This window comes from Gopherus flavomarginatus, chromosome 6 (genome assembly GCF_025201925.1).
Source record: "Gopherus flavomarginatus isolate rGopFla2 chromosome 6, rGopFla2.mat.asm, whole genome shotgun sequence".
Taxonomy (NCBI): Eukaryota; Metazoa; Chordata; order Testudines; family Testudinidae; genus Gopherus; species Gopherus flavomarginatus.
The window spans coordinates 98,812,059-98,827,805 of NC_066622.1; the positions used below are offsets into that span (position 1 = coordinate 98,812,059).

General features: G+C 44.5%; 1 protein-coding gene across 9 annotated transcripts in view; it reads left to right on the forward strand.

Moving 5' to 3' along the window:
- LRRC20 (leucine rich repeat containing 20) overlaps positions 1 to 15,747 on the forward strand; it is a 194,823-nt gene that overhangs the window by 15,179 nt on the left and 163,897 nt on the right. For all 9 annotated transcript variants that reach the window (XM_050959744.1, XM_050959743.1, XM_050959741.1 and 6 more), the window contains one exon: positions 655 to 784. In XM_050959744.1, the coding sequence (XP_050815701.1) occupies positions 703 to 784 (82 nt within the window). In that variant the 5' untranslated portion in view covers positions 655 to 702. The remainder of the gene's footprint in view (positions 1 to 654; positions 785 to 15,747) is intronic.

Genomic DNA, 15,747 nt, shown 5'->3' on the forward strand with positions numbered 1-15,747 from the left:
ACAACTCAAAGCAATTTAATAATTTTAAAGATACATTTACTCATTCTGTAGTCTTTTGGATGCTGCAACAATAATGACAGTAACGAGTAATTAAGGGAGATTTAAAATTGAAGTTCATGGAGTCTGTTCATTAATTAAATCCAAAATAGAGTATTTTGTGTAGTTACTTAATGGAAAGCACATGCAAATAACTGCTCTTTCTGATTTAGTAGTATTTCACGCTTACTTTGTACTATTGTAAATGACTACATAAAATGCAGGGCGGTGGAGTATCTGACCCATTGTAAACATTCACTATTCACTGCAGAGTGGAGTAGAAAGGAAGTGGAAGAGGAAGGATGTTCCATGATTAGAGTGCTAGCCTAGGACTTGAGAAACCTGGGTAGAAGTCCTTCATCTGCCACAGACTTCCTGTAGGACCTTGGGCGAGTGACTTAATTTCTCTGTGCCACAGTTCCCCATCTGTTAAATGAGGATAAGTATTTGTGAAGTTAAATGCAGCAGATTCTGTTTAATAGCAGTCCTGATATTAACTTCTGATTGATAACATTTTGCCAGGAATAAATCCTGTCACATGGACTGCTATTTTTACTTGTCCCTTTCATGATATGCTAGCACACTGGACCCTGACTGTTTTTATTTCCTCAATGACAGTTTCCTCTGTGGACGTGCTTCCCTGGTGGGATTGGGCGTGGTGCCTACATGGAGAAAATAATGGGGGAAGCTGTAGCCAGAGTTGCCAGAAAGGTGAATGAAACAGTGGAGAATGGAGCAGACTCCCTAGGTGAGTTAATCAGTCTGGCTTTGCTCACAGTGAGAGTTGGTCCCATACAGAGGGGCCCTTCAACAAGGGACACCAGGTCATGGTTCTCAGACTCAGTCATTTAAAAGGATGTTACCAAGACAGCTGGAAGGTGGTTTTAATTTTCCTACCAATTTCTTCCATTTTATATTTTGAAAAATGTTGATTTCTCCATCTCCCGATCCATGTTTCCAAAACAAGCAGAGGCCAATGTGGCTTCTTTCACTTAACTTTGGCATGCGCATGCTAGCATGGTTAATAATGTCATCAGGAATGTGCATGGACCAGAAAATAGAGTTGTTAATTAACTGTTTGCAGCAAAAGGATACTTTAATTATTTTCATAATACAAAAAAAGTTTTTGTATTTATTTTGATGGAATTGTGCATTTTAAAAGTGTGCCAATTATTGCCAAGTTGGTTAGCTTTCTGGCAGAGGTCCCCGTGTCACCTGTTTGGAGTAGAGAATGCAGCCTGCTGTGCCCCCAACCTGATATGCTGACTAATAAGTCCTTTGTAGGAGGATGGAAATAATCTTCTCTTTGAAAATGTCAGATCTGTTTGTAAACAGAGGGCTAGATTCTGCCTTCCTCAGTGTCCTATTTTACGCTGCACTGGTGATGTAAAGGGCCTGCAAAGGGAGAGGAAGCAGCCCTTACAGACTGTCACAGGAGCAGGGCCGGCTCCAGGTTTTTTACTACTCCAAGCGTGCCCCCTCCCCCCAAAAAAACCCTCTGAATGCTGCTGCCGAAGCAAAAAAAACCCAGAGTGCCCCCCCTTGAAAAAAGCCACCTCAAGCACATGCTTGGAACGCTGGTGCCTAGAGCCAGTCCTGCACAGAAGCGGGTTCCCCATCGAGCATAGAGCCAGCACGATTGTCCTGTGCTGGCCCTCATTGCATCACAAGACCTTATGATATGGTAGGGGAGTGAGCAGGCATAGTTGGACCACACTGCCCACTGACTATTCTGTTCTGGTGGATGGCTCCATAAGGAGTCATTGTAGAATAACATCAGTTAGGACAATATCTGTGATTGCTCCAGTGTATGCCAGGGACTGCTCTAGTCTCTAGTCACCTCCACAGTCTGTAAGGTAGAGAGGTGACACACAGACATCTGTGTTCCATCCTTTTTCCATGCTGTCTTGAGCTCAGTTTGGCTGCTGCCCAAAACGAGAACCACAGTCTTTGTATTGTACATGGTCCTCCTCGCCTGACTGTAGGGAGATGTACAGTCAATACAGAAACCAGTCATTCTTTCAGTTCTGGCAACACTATCATCTTCTGGTATGTCACAGATGCATTCTTTATTCAGAGTATAGAGTCCACTACTATAGATGACATAGACAGTTAGCACTGGGGACTTGTACAATCCCAAACCTATTAAAAAGGCAAATTTTACAACCACATCCTCAGTCAGAGTTAACTGTCTGCACCCCTTAGTGAAATCAGTGAGGGCCATGTAGTTGACTTAGCCCAGTAGTTTTCAAACTTTAGTGGTGACCCCTTTCACACAACAAACCTCTGAGTGTGACCCCACCCTTATAAATTTAAAAACACTTTTTAAAAATAAATATTTAATGCTCTGATAAATGCTGGAGGTGAAGTGGGGTTTGGGGTGGAGGCTGACAGCTCGCACCCCGCCAGATAATAACCTTGCAACCTCCTGAGGGGTCATGACCCCCCATTTGAGAACCCCTGACTTAGCCCTATTTTATCTAGTAAATCATCTGATTCTTCATATTGAACACTCATCAGTCATGGGAATTGTCCATGTAGTTCAGGAATTAGGCCTACTAGGAAGACCACAGGCTCTAAAAAAGTTTAACTGATTCCTAGTTATCATTTATTCTATATACTCGATCATAAGCCGGTTAGTTTATAAGCCCACCCCTCCCCCCCAATGGATAAGTAAAAATGGAAAATTTTTATGACTCATTCATAAGCCAACCCTATAATTCAAGGGTCAGCAAACTTTGGTTCCCGGGCCATCAAGATAAGCCGCTGGTGGGCCGAGATGGTTTGTTTACCTCGAGCATCCGCAGGTACGGAGATAAACCTAAGTAAACAAAGTGTCCTGGTGCGCCAGCTGCTTACCCTGATTGACCAGGACAGCAACTGGTGGGGAAATGTTTTGGAGGGGGAGAAGCTGGAGGTCTGTGGAGTAACCCCTGTGACCACTCCCTACATGACCCCACCCTAGCCCGGGACCCACACACTTTCCCCGTTCCATCCCTTCTCACCTTATCTGGGGAGGGCCAGGGGAGGCTGGATGACTTCCTGAAGTCCCTTCCAACCCTGATATTCTATGATGTCTCTGGCCTGACGAGCTGCTCCAGCAGGCTGGGCAGCGCAGCCGCAGCCTGCTCCAGCGGGCCAGACCAGGCGGCGCAGCCACAGCATGTTCCAGCAGACGATTATAGAGACCAAAAAAACCCTGTGGCAAATTCCCTGCCTCTCTGGCTCCTATGTCTAAGAGGAATGAGAGGTGGTACTTGCTCTTCTAAGGGCTATGAACATTTATACACCCACCCCCCTGACTCCCTGGTGGGTGATGCAGCCAATCAGCGAGAATCCCAGGGCTACTAAGGCTCCTCCCCTAAGAATAGGGAGGCTAAAAGACTTGACCTTTTTGGCAGGAAGGTGTATTCCACTGGAGGACTACAGCTCCGCATTGCAAATCAACAGACCATCGTGAGCAGACACACACAAAACATCTGCACTGTGATGGCCAAGTTTGCAGAGCTGCTGCCACAAGACTCTCATGCACGGTTTTTGGCATTGGTGGAGGAGGGTCTCCAGAGCTTCCCTACAGGCAGCATTGGACGCAGGAGATGCAGCCTCATGTACAATGGCCACAGGGGTTGTAATAAGTAGGGGTTCCTGGTTGCAGGTCTCTGGTCTGCCCCATGAGGTCCAGCAAACAATCCAGAACCTCGCCTTCGAGCGTTCAGCCCTCTTTTCTGACTAGATGGATAAGAGACTCCATAGTCTGAAAAACTCAAAGGCCACCCTTAGATCTTTGGGGCTCCATAGACTAGCCACTCAACATAGGCATTTCCATCCACAGCCTCCCTCCAGTTTCTGCCAACCCCGGAACCGCCAGGATGCTCCTCGTAAGAGGAATAGGAGCAGTAGAAGCAGGCAGTGCTCCTCATCAGGGCTCAGGCCTGCCCAGGCCACTGCCTGGCCCCAGACCACCATTTTGAAGGTGCAGTCGAGGGCGGTGCACCAATACTACAACTGGATCCATCTTCTTACCTTTTCGTCCTGTCTCCTTTCAGTCATGCATGGTCCCGTATCACCTCGGACCGCTGGGTGCTCCACATGGTAGAGGGGATATTTCATCCAATTCTGTGCCCTCCCTCCCTTCCACCCCCCTTTCCCCATCCCTCTTCAGGGACCCCTCTCATGAGCAACTTCTCATACAGGAAGTGCAACTCCCTCCTCAGTAGGGGCAGTGGAAGAGGTTTCTTAGGAAATATCGGGAGTCGAAGCTCTTGCCCCTTTGCTCCTAATACTGAAAGCCAAGGATGGCCTCAGGCCCATCCTGGACTTGTGGGAACTCAACAAGTTAATCAAGAAACTCAGGTTCTGCATGGTCTCCTTGGCCTCCATTATCCTCTTATTGGATCCAGGAGACTGGTATGCCGCCCTCAACTTGAAGGACGCGTCCTTCCACATAGCAATAATTCCATCTCACAGAAGATACCTCAAGTTTGTGGTGAACAACAGCCACTATCAGTTTACTGTTCTCCCATTTGGCCTGTCAGTAGCAACTTGGGTGTTCACCAAGTGTATGGCAGTCGTCACAGCGTTCCTGCGCAAGCAGCAGGTACAGGTGTTCCAGTACCTCGTTGACTGGCTGATGAAAAGTCACTCCAGATCTCAAGTGGAAGAGCAAGTTGGCTTCATAAGAAGGATGTTCGTCGAACTGGGTCTCCTTCTAAATGAGGCCAAATAGACACTGTACCCAGTGCAGAGGATAGCATTTAAAGGGGCAGTGCTAGACTTAACTCAAGCTAGGACCAGAAGCCAGATTTTGGTCACTGGGTGACATCATATGGGGCCTCAGACAGTTCCCCACTACTACAGCAAGGAGCTGCCTGAAACTTCTGGGGCATATGGCCCCTTGTACCTATGTAGTACAGCATGCCAGACTCAGGCTTCGCCCACTCCAGTCATGGCTAGAGTCAGTATATCGACCAGCTCGAGATGCTTTGGACAGCACTGTAACCCTGCCTCGCCCAATACTAGACTCCCTCCTGTGGTGGCTCGACCCACAGGTAGTTTGTGCAGGAGTCTCCTTCAACAACCCCCGCCATCCCTCTCATTAGTGACACATGCATCAGCTCTGGAATGGGGGGCACATTTCGGAGACCTCAGGACACAGGGCCTCTGGTCTCAGGCAGACCTTGCTCTGCATATCAGTATTTGAGAACTGAGAGCAGTGTGCCTGGCGTGCCAGGTTTTCACTGCCCATATATCATGGAGATGCGTATCAGTCCTCATGGACAACACCAAGCAGTGTTTTATATCAACAAACGAGGGTGCACACTCCTTTCACCTATGCCACGAAGCCCTCATGCTCTACACAGAAGTCACACAGCACTCGATACACCTACAGGCATCATACTTCCCTGGGATATGGAACAAGCTGTTCTTTTCACGGCCACGAGTGGTCCTTCTGGCCGGACATAGTGAGCTCAATCTTCCAACATTGAGGCTTTCCCCAAATAGACCTGTTTGCTACACGACGGAACAGGAAGTGTCAGCTATTTTGCTCCTTCCTGAATCACAGCCCAGGTTCCATTGCAGATGCATTCCTACTTCCATGGGGAGACCGTCTCCTATACGCACGTTCCTGCTGGTTCCTTTAGGCCACAGGGTGCTCCTCAAGATCCACAGGGACTGAGCCCTAGTGATATTGATAATTCTGGCCTGGCTATGCCAGCACTGGTTCACATCACTCCTGGAAATGTCTGTGGCAACTCTGGTCACCCTACCACTTGCCTCCGGCACCCGAACCTCGAGTCGCTCCGCCTCACAGTGTGGAAGCTCTGTGGCTGAATGCAGTGGAGCTGTCCTGCTCTGATCAAGTCAGGCAAGTTCTCCTTGGCAGTAGAAAGCCCTCCACAAAGGCGACGTACCTTGCTAAGTGGAAGAGGTTCTCCATCTGGTCAGAGTAGCACCATCGTTCGCCTCGGTGCCATTTATACTGGACCACTTCCTCCATCTTCAAGCAACAGGCTCTGTCCATGTCATCAATAAGGATCCACTTGGCTGCCATCTCCACCTTCCATCGAGGCACGGATGGCTACTCAGTCTTCACGAACCCAATGGTCAGCCATTTCCTTAAAGATCTCGACAGACTATACCTGCAAGTGCGACAGCCTATCCCAGCTTGGGACCTTAATCTAGTCCTTTCCAGACTGACGGGTCCACCATTTGAGCCACTCCCGATGTGCTCCCTGCTTTCTCTCTCATACAAGGTGGCATTGCTAGTGGTGATAACCTCAGCTAGGAGAGTGTCGGAGCTCAGGGCCCTTACATCAGAGCCTTCTTACACTGTATTCCATAAGGACAAGGTTCAGCTCAGGCCTCACCCATCTTTTCTCCCTAAGGTTGTCTCCCAGTCAGGGCTGGCCTTACCATGAGGCGAATTGAGGCGGCGGCCTCAGGTGCCAGACTAGGGGGAGGCAGGGGTGCCACTAAGACCTAGGATGTAGAAAATTGCTGCTGGTGCATATGTATTCTCTCTGCTCTAGATGCATAGAGTGGAGTGCTGTGCCGGAGGAAGGAGGGCACAAGAGACATAACAGGCAGGTGGGAGAAAAGGTGAGAGGGAATAACGGAAAGTAACAGGAGCTGCAGGGAGAGAGAGGAGGAGGAGCCTCTTATGTGCCTCTCTAGCACCCCCAGGAGCTTGGACTGATTAACACCAGCTCCTCAGGGAGCTTCCTGTTTCCTGCTGCTTCTCTGAACCCACTTGAGGAGTTCAGGCAGTCAGCTGAAGTAGTAGAAGCCAGTTAGGCCCTTAAGATGCTGATATCTTCCCTCACTCAGGCCCTGCTACCAGCCTGCTTATTTGTCCCCTTCAACTGAGTGTTGAGAGCCACTAGAGCTGGCACAGAACAGCAGTCAGGAGTGAAAGAAGAAAACGCCCCCCTGGGACGGCATTCAGAAAAAGGAAAAAAAGCAAAGGAAGCTCTTCTATCTAAGCAGGAAGGAGGTCTCCTGAGATACATAGACACAAATGTTCACGGTGAGCCTTCTGGCCCCAGTGAGGATGTGAGTGGTGAAAAACTCCATCTATTTAGTTTATCCAAGAGAAAGTTAAGAAGTGACTTGATCACATTCAAAAAGTACCTACGGGGTAAAAGGTTACTTATAGTAGGAGGGCTCTTTACTTTAGCACACAAAGGTGTAACAAGATAAAATGTCTGGAAACTCAAGCTTGATAAATTCAGGTTAGACATAGCAGTACATTTTTACCAGTGAGTGAGTAATCATTGGAATATCTCACCAAGGGATGTGGTTCATTCTCTGTCACTTGATGGGGAATTGGTCACTTTAAATCAAGATTGGATATCCATCTAAACAATATGCTACAGCTCAGACAGAAATTATGGGCTTAATGGAGGAATTGTTGGGTAAAATTCGGTCAGACTTGGATGGTTAAAGTTGTCATTTCTGCCCTTAAAATGTGTACATCTATAGGGAGATTTAAAAATATTTAGGTCCTAGCTGTATTAAATATCAACACCCTATTACCCTTACCAACCTTTTAACAAATTTTATAAGAAAACAACATCAAGATCTGCCCCACAAACACTCCATGCTTGATTTTTTTTCTCATGTCTCAATGAGGTCTTTTTTTCCTCCAAAATCTTAGTCAGTCACTGCAGTTAAATAAGTTTGTGTTTTTAAAAATAAACACAAAAAAACCCCAAAATGCAAGAGTCAATCCCTTCGCTTCTTAGATACTCAACTTTCATGTTCTTTACTCTTGTGATATCACAATTTTACTAGTTTTCCAATCACTATAAACTGTTCTAGACTATACAGGACTTCACTTCCTACTTTAATGAACAAAGCGGGGGAAAAAACTTTTTTTTTTTTTTTTAACCAACCAACCAAAAATACCTTTCAGACTTTCTTTATACATCAGAAAGAAGCAAAAAAGGGTGCAGAATCCTTTTTCCGTTTTTTGTTTTTCCTTTGGAGGTTACTGTTAATCCCAAATTTATCTTTACAAATTAGTTCCCATGTAGAGAGATTGCAGGAAGAGAGCCACCATACTGGCAATGATGTGGCATTTGGCAATGGATTTCTTTCCTTGAGGGACCTATGACTGAGACCAAGAGAGATTTATACCTAAACTGAGACTGGCTACTACTTGTGAATACTTTATTTTAACATAAAGGCAAGTCAGAAATATTGGTGTTATCAATCAAACCTGTAATTGACTTGATTCAGTTTGGATAGAAATCCAGTAGGTGGTGCAGTTTCATTTCTGAACAATGGCTAAAACTAGGTTATTTGATGAATTCAACTTATTCTCATGATTTTCCCCACCCCCCCACACCCTGACAGTGGAAAAATGAATGAGGATATTTTGAAACTGGATTCGAATGCAGGCTTATCACTTCTGATTATTGTATGGTCTCCCAAATCTTGCTGCTTATAATTAGACTTGCTGTTGTTTCTCTTTCTTTAATTCCTGTCATGTTTTTCTTCTTTTATCACTTCGTATAGCTTAATGTTGTTCTAATCTAGATTGCTTTGGAAGTAAGAATAAATCATTGGCTTTGATATTTCATCTTGATGACAAAAATTAATAGCAAAATAAGAACAGAATGGCTGAGTGTTTCTGACAAAAGGAACCTGTTCTGGTCCTCTTTTAGCAAATTTAGGACCCGTAATTCACTACTATAGGGTTAGACAGTGCAATGGTAAAATCATCTGAATGCTGTCTGAACAGACAGCTTCTTACATGCGGGAAACTGCAGCAATGAGGAGTGACAGCTACAAAGTATGCTGGTATAGATGCAACCTATGGGCCTGATCTAAAGCCCACTGAAGTCAATGTAAAGATTTTCATTGCTTTCAATGGGCTTTGAATCAGGCCCTATAAATGAGCAGATGAATATTGTATATTGTGACATAGATCTTGTCTCCAATGACATTATTAGAGAATTTTAAACTTTGGTCACCTATTCCTGTCAAGTCTTGTGCTGACCTAGCCTGTGTGAGAAAAGTCCTATGCAATTTAATAAATGACACCAGTAGGGTTGTGTTGGAAATTACTGTAGGTTGTAATTTTCTATTAAATTCTATATAACTTGTCCAACAGAGAGTTTTCCCCAAGACCTTACTGTCTGCTGGCAATGGCAGTATTTCCTGGGGGCAGTCTTTTACCCTATGGCTCTGACTAAGGGCTCCAGGTCAATTACCACTTAAGCGCTCCCCCTCCTCCCTCCCCCCAGCAGAAGTTTTTGGATGTCTTTGCAAATGTACAATAGTGATTTATCCCTAAAACAGCAAGTGGCCCTTTAAATAAAGAAACAATATTAGAAAAATCAAGAGAAAACCATATTAAATCAAAACTACGCTACAGAAAATAGCATCTCCTGTAAACAGCACAGCTAGATAAGGTACACTCTTGCAGTCACAGATTTAAGATAACTCTAGGGTGTAATTTGAGGACTCGAGTTTGTCCAAATTCCCCAGTTATATCCCCATCTTCACCCCCATACTTTGCATGTCTGTCCCAGTGTTGTTCTACATTGAGTTGAACTTTGTCTTTGCTTATTAAACAGTATGTGTTCCCATCCTCTGTCTCTTCATGTGTTCTTTTAAAGCTCTTACAATCTTGCTTATATGTTAGCTTTCCTCTGCATACACCTTTGTTAAATAAAGTCCATGTGCACGCTATCACGCTGTGTAGGTACTTTGGGAGTGTGTGCGTCTCCTGTCACGGTAGTACCTGAGCAGCTACAAATATGAGTGAGTTTATGTTCACTGCACCCCTGTGAGGTAGGTAAATAATGTTATCACATGAGGAAATTGAGACATGGAAATGTTAAGATTTATGCAAGGAAGACTGTGGTAGAGTTGGAAATTGAACCTAGGTCATCTTAATTCCCGTACCTTGCTGTAATCAAAAGAGTACTTTCCCTCCTTGTTGTCTCTTTCCTTCAAGTATCAGCTACGAAGGCATCTTTTTTTTTTAAAAAAAAAAAGTTCCAGTCATAGGTAAATTATATTTTTCTATAATTCCCTATTTCTTAATGCTAATCTATATTGAATTTAATTTTTTGATGGGCAGTCTTTCCCATCACAGGAATACTGGATTGTTTAACTGAAGGGTCAGATGAAAGATACACGTTGTTCATAAAAATAATTTGGACCTGTCCTATAAAATAATGGAGACAGAATGTTTAGGAGGTAGGATGGTAAAAGTAGTTGACTCATAAGAGTTGATAAGAATTAGGGTCAAAGCCTGGATCAGACTCCTATTGAAGTCAAGCAGTCTCTCTCTCTCTCTCTCTCTCTCTCTCTTCCCCCCCCCCCCCACCTCTGTTGACTTTAGTGGGGACTGGATCAGCATCAAAATCGGTTTCCCTATGATGTACTGATGTCTTTCTAGCTCCCCACAGCTCATCTTCTGTGAGCCAGGAAGCAAAGTGAAATAAACAAGAATTATTTGCACAAAGGGGGGAACATTCGTCCCTTTGCAGAGGGCCAGCATAAAGCCTGTGCGTCACTGAAGTCCCACTCTAATTCCGTGTAAGAACTGTTTTGAGGACATAAATGTGCACAGACCTTCTGCATAGGAGTGCATGTCACCCAAGATTCATTTTACTTTGTTTACGCTCGTGTTAATAGAGACCCCAGCTCAGTTGAGGTTGCTATCCAAACTAAGTGCTGGAAAGGGAAATCAACATCCTCCTCAGTTTCCGTTTGCACTTTACCCACTGAAGAGTAAACTCCTTCAGCTTAGCCCTGTGTTGTTACTGCTCTCTACATATTGATCTGGGATCCTAAAAGAAAACTGAGGAGATCCATGTGTGAAGATCTTATCTTAGAAGAAGTGGCACAATCTTCCTCACATGGAACCTAACAAAAAAGTGAAATGCCTCACAATGGATAATGGGGAGGCAAGGAACTTCTTAAAATGGCATAAAATATGAGCAAACGCAGAAAGAGGATCTGGGCATAAATAGATGGAGGGAAATACTAGAGAAGAGATTTATTTTTCAAGGACAGGGACAGATTGGCAGAGAAGCAAGTAATTTGTCCATAATAAGTTACAATCATTTCATTTTCCATGTTCAGTGTTGGATATGAGACTTCTTTCTGATACTGTGTAAATATTATGACTAGAGAAGTAATTTTGAGACGGCACTGCACCCAGATTTATCAGGAGAATGCAGTAGATATGATGATCTGGGCTCTAGCAAGCATTTCCTACTGTACCTCAAAAAATCAGAATGAAAAAATTATTTCATTATCATTAGCACCGCCCCCAGCACGAACATATGGTGGAAGGAATATAAGCAGAACATGATCATTAGAACTGGGTGAATAACTGGCAGCCAGTAACATTCACATCTGCTCATGAGTTGCTGCCCGTTTCATAAATTCATTATTCAAGTATTGCTAAATGTGTCATGGACACTGGCCCTCTAAGGAGACATGGGGCCAGCCCTACCTGTGACATATTTTGCTCACCTCACCATGTGCAGAAAATGAGCAAAGTCACATGGCAGGTAGGTCAAGAGACTAAATTAGGCCTTCAGGGTTGGAGATTAAATAAGCCCAGAGAGCCAGAAGAGGAAGAAGGGAGACTCCAACTAGGAAGTCCTGAGCATTAGAGGTCTGTAGAGAGCAGAGAGAGGCTCAGAGGAGTCCATGAGAGCTGGAGGGGTGAAAGCGAAGCCCAGAGAATGGTCTGAAGTTATTGGGAAGTCATACAGATAGACCCTCAGGAAGGAGGGGCTATATCTAGCTTTAGACTATGCACGGAAGACTATTTTGGACTTGGATACCCTAAAAGGGATGGACTTTTTCTTTGTGACTTACCTGGAGGGTGAACTCTCTGCAGCAACCGAACCAGACTGGCAGGTTAGAAGATTCAAGCAGAGTGAGGAGAAACTGAGGCACTGGCCGGCTTGAAGCCAGCCTGGGTTGGTGGTACTGTTACACTGAATAATTCATAGTTTGCAGATTAATTCCCAGACATCCCAAATGAGACAGGAAGGAGATGGGGCTATAGCTGTGTCCCTTCCCCTCCTTTTGCACTGACCAATAGAGCTGGCTGCTCAAAATTACTTCATGGAAGGGAGAGCTTGCTATACTCTCCTAAGAGGATTGAACTCTCAGGGAACTCAAGACTCGTGTGCTCTTGATTGGTAATCACTCCAGTGTGGGCCTAGCCCTTTAGAGGACAGGTAAGAGGAGCATAGGAACAAATTTAAGGAGCCAAACATACCTTGTCAGTCAATACACCCTGTCAAGGCTGATTCCCCACTTTGGCACTGAGTGCAGAAGGTGGGGGCTCGTAAGGTTTCTAAAAGTTAATACTGGCCACTCCGGGCTTGTGTTAAACTTCCAAGGTTACAGCTTTTCTCTGACCTTGGATTGGTAGGTGCTGCACCACCCAAGTGCAAAACCCCTTTGAGAGCCCAGGAAGGCACACTTGGGAATTCCTTCCTGTGGAGTACTTTCCAGCCCTTTCATCCCCTCTCCGTAGAGGAGCTGAGAAGAAAAACAAAGGAAATGAGCTGTTGCCACCAGCTAATTAAACAACATGTGCACAAACCTCTTAAGTCACAAAAATCCAATCCTGTTCTTAAAAAAGGTAAATTTTATTTAAAACAAAAAGAAAGAAAATACATGTGGAAACTCTGGTTGTTGCTAGAGTTAAAAAAAAAAACACTTTCAAGGATTAAGCATCAAGAATAACATTCTTGAGCGCCATCTTTAAGGTTACAAGCAAAACAAAAGCATTTGGGGTTAACATAGAGGAGTCCATGAGCCATAAAGAAATAAAAGGAGATAAACCTGATTGCATGTTCCTAGACATTTCCTGATCTACTTACATATCTGGGGTTTCAAATAAGTAGTTTCTAGGTATGATACCAATGATTTTTCATACCTGGCCCCAAGCTTCTTACAGCATAGTTGCACTGTTTGCTTCTCCCTGAGAATAACAGACAAACAAAAGGGGAATCATTTCAATTTTAAAAGTTCTAGCCTTCCCATTGACTCTCTTGGCCAGATGCCCACTTACTTTCTTACCTGTGTATCTCAGTGGGACTTTTAATCCTCCTAATGTCTAATCTAAATCTCCTTTGCTGCACATTAAGCCCATTACTTCTCATCCTACCTTCACTGGACATGGAGAACAATTAATTACCTCAGCTATATAACAGCCCATAGCATATTTGAAGCCTGTTATCAGGTCCCCTCTCTGTCTTCTTTTCTGAAGACTAACATGCCCAGTTTTTTTTAAATCTTTCCTCAGGTCAGGTTTTCTAAAACTTTCAACATTTTTGTTGCTCTTCTCTGGACTTGCTCCAATTTGTCCACATCTTTCCTAAAGTGTATTGCCCAGAATTGGACACAGTACTCTGGCTGAGGTCTCACCAGTGCCAAGGACAGAACAGTTACCTCCCATGTCTTACATAAGATACTCCTGTTAATATACCCCAGAATGATGTTAGCCTTTTTCCCAACTGTCGCATTGTTGACCCATATTCAATTCGTGATCCATTATAACCCCTACCTAGATCCTTTTCAGTGAAACTACCAACTAGCCAGTAATTCCCCATTTTGTAGTTGTCCATTTTTTTTTCTTCCTAAGTGAAGTACTTTTCACTTGTTTTGTTTAATTTTGTTGGTTTCAGACCAATTCTCCAATTTGTCACGGTCATTTTGAATTCTAATCCTGTCCTCCAAAATGCTTGGAACTTCTGCTTCCCCCAAGCCATGTGGCGTCTGCAAATTTTATAAGCATCTTTTTTACTACGTTATCAAAGTCATTAATGAAAATATTGAATACTACTGGACCCAGGACTGACCCCTGCGGGACTCCACTGCATGCGCTTTCCCAATTTGTCAGCAAGCCATTGACAACTACTGTTTGAGTATGGCCTCTTAAAAACAGTTGTGCACCCACCTTATACACCTTATAGTAATTTAATCCATACTACATTTTGCTAGTTTGCTTATGAGAATTTCATGGGGGACTGTGTGAAATGGCTTATTAAATCAAGATTTATCACATCTACTGTTTCCCCACATCCATTAGGCCAGCAACTCTGTCAAAGAAGGAAATTAGGTTGATGTAAGGTTCTTGGGAGGCTACAGGCCTGCCCAGGGTGCTCTGCAAGAACGAGGTCCACACACACTGTGAGTTATTGGCTTTAATGAAGGCAAAGTGACACCCCCGCAACGGGGACTCCTGGTGTTGTTGTCACGGAGGCAGGGAGCCCAGCACACCGAAGCTCGGCCTAGTATGGAGTCCAAAGGCGGGACCGGGATCATACAGCTATATATGCAAGACACAAACACAGCTCATACATAAGCAAACAGGGGCTTTCCACAGGCTGTGTCCGCCCCTTGGCCAAAGGCCAGGGACTTTCCACAGGCGGTGTCCACCCTTTGGCTAAGGGCCATGCAAACTGGTCTGAACCAGTTAAGAGCGAGTTATAACTGACGTGCCGTGTCCGGCCGCCGAGAAAGCGGAAATACCCTAGCTAGGCCATAACACAGTCTTCCGCAGTTCCCTACAGGTTGATTTGGTATGATTTTGTTCTTGACGAATCCGTGCTCTCTCTCTCCCTTATAACTGTATTATCCTCTAGGTTCTTACAAATTAATTGTTTAATAATTTGTTCCAGCATCTTCTGAGGTATCAAAGTTAGGCTAACTGATCTATAATCCTCTTTATTCCCCTTCTTAAAAGTAGGCTATGTCTACACTACAACCAGGATCGATGCTCTGAGATCAATCCACTGGCGGTCGATTTAGTGGGTCTAGTGAAGACCCGCCAAATCAACAGCAGATTGCTCTACAGTCGACCCCTGTACTCTGTGCCTGATGAAAAGAGTAAGGTAAGTCAACAGGAGTTTCTCTTGTCGACCTCCCTTCTCGTGGTATAGACCCTGCAGTAACTCGACCTAAGATATGTTGACTCCAGCTACATTATTCACATAGCTGGAGTCGCATAGCATAGATTGACTTACCACAGTACTACAGACATAGTCCTAGTTACTGTGCCTTGGTTGATATAAGGCACCTTCCATCGACCTAATTATGTCAGTGTACATGCTACAGCCTTGCTCCGACTGATGTAAGTGCCCTACTACACTGACATAACTCCACCTCCACAAGAGGCATAGGTCTTATTTCAGAGTAAGTAGAGCGATGCAGTGTCTGTGTAGATGCTGTTTTTACTTATCAGCTGTTGGCTGTTACTCTTGCAAATTTCACTGCTCCCCCACCCCCCATCTTAAGTTGGAGGAAGGGCCCCTGGTGAGGACACATACCACGGACAGAAGGAGGGTAGTGTGGACATGTACTACCGCAATAAGTTTCTAGTATATACTTGCCCTGTGTTTGCCATTCTCCACACCGCTGGGACCTTGCCTGCCCTCCCAGGAGTTCTCAAAGATAATTGCTAATGGTTTTGAGATTGCTTCAGCTAGTTCCTTAAGTACCTTAGGACGAATTTCATCAGGCCCTGCTGACTTGAATACAGTACATTTAACTTAGCTTAATATTCTTTTACCTGTTCTTTCCCTTTTGAGTCTCTTCCCCCTTGTTAATTAAGTGTGTTGAGTATCTGGTCACCATTAACTTTTTTAGTGAAGCCTGAAGCAAAATAGGAATTAAGCACTTCAGCCTTCTTGATGTCATCAGTTTTTAGCTCTCCTTCCA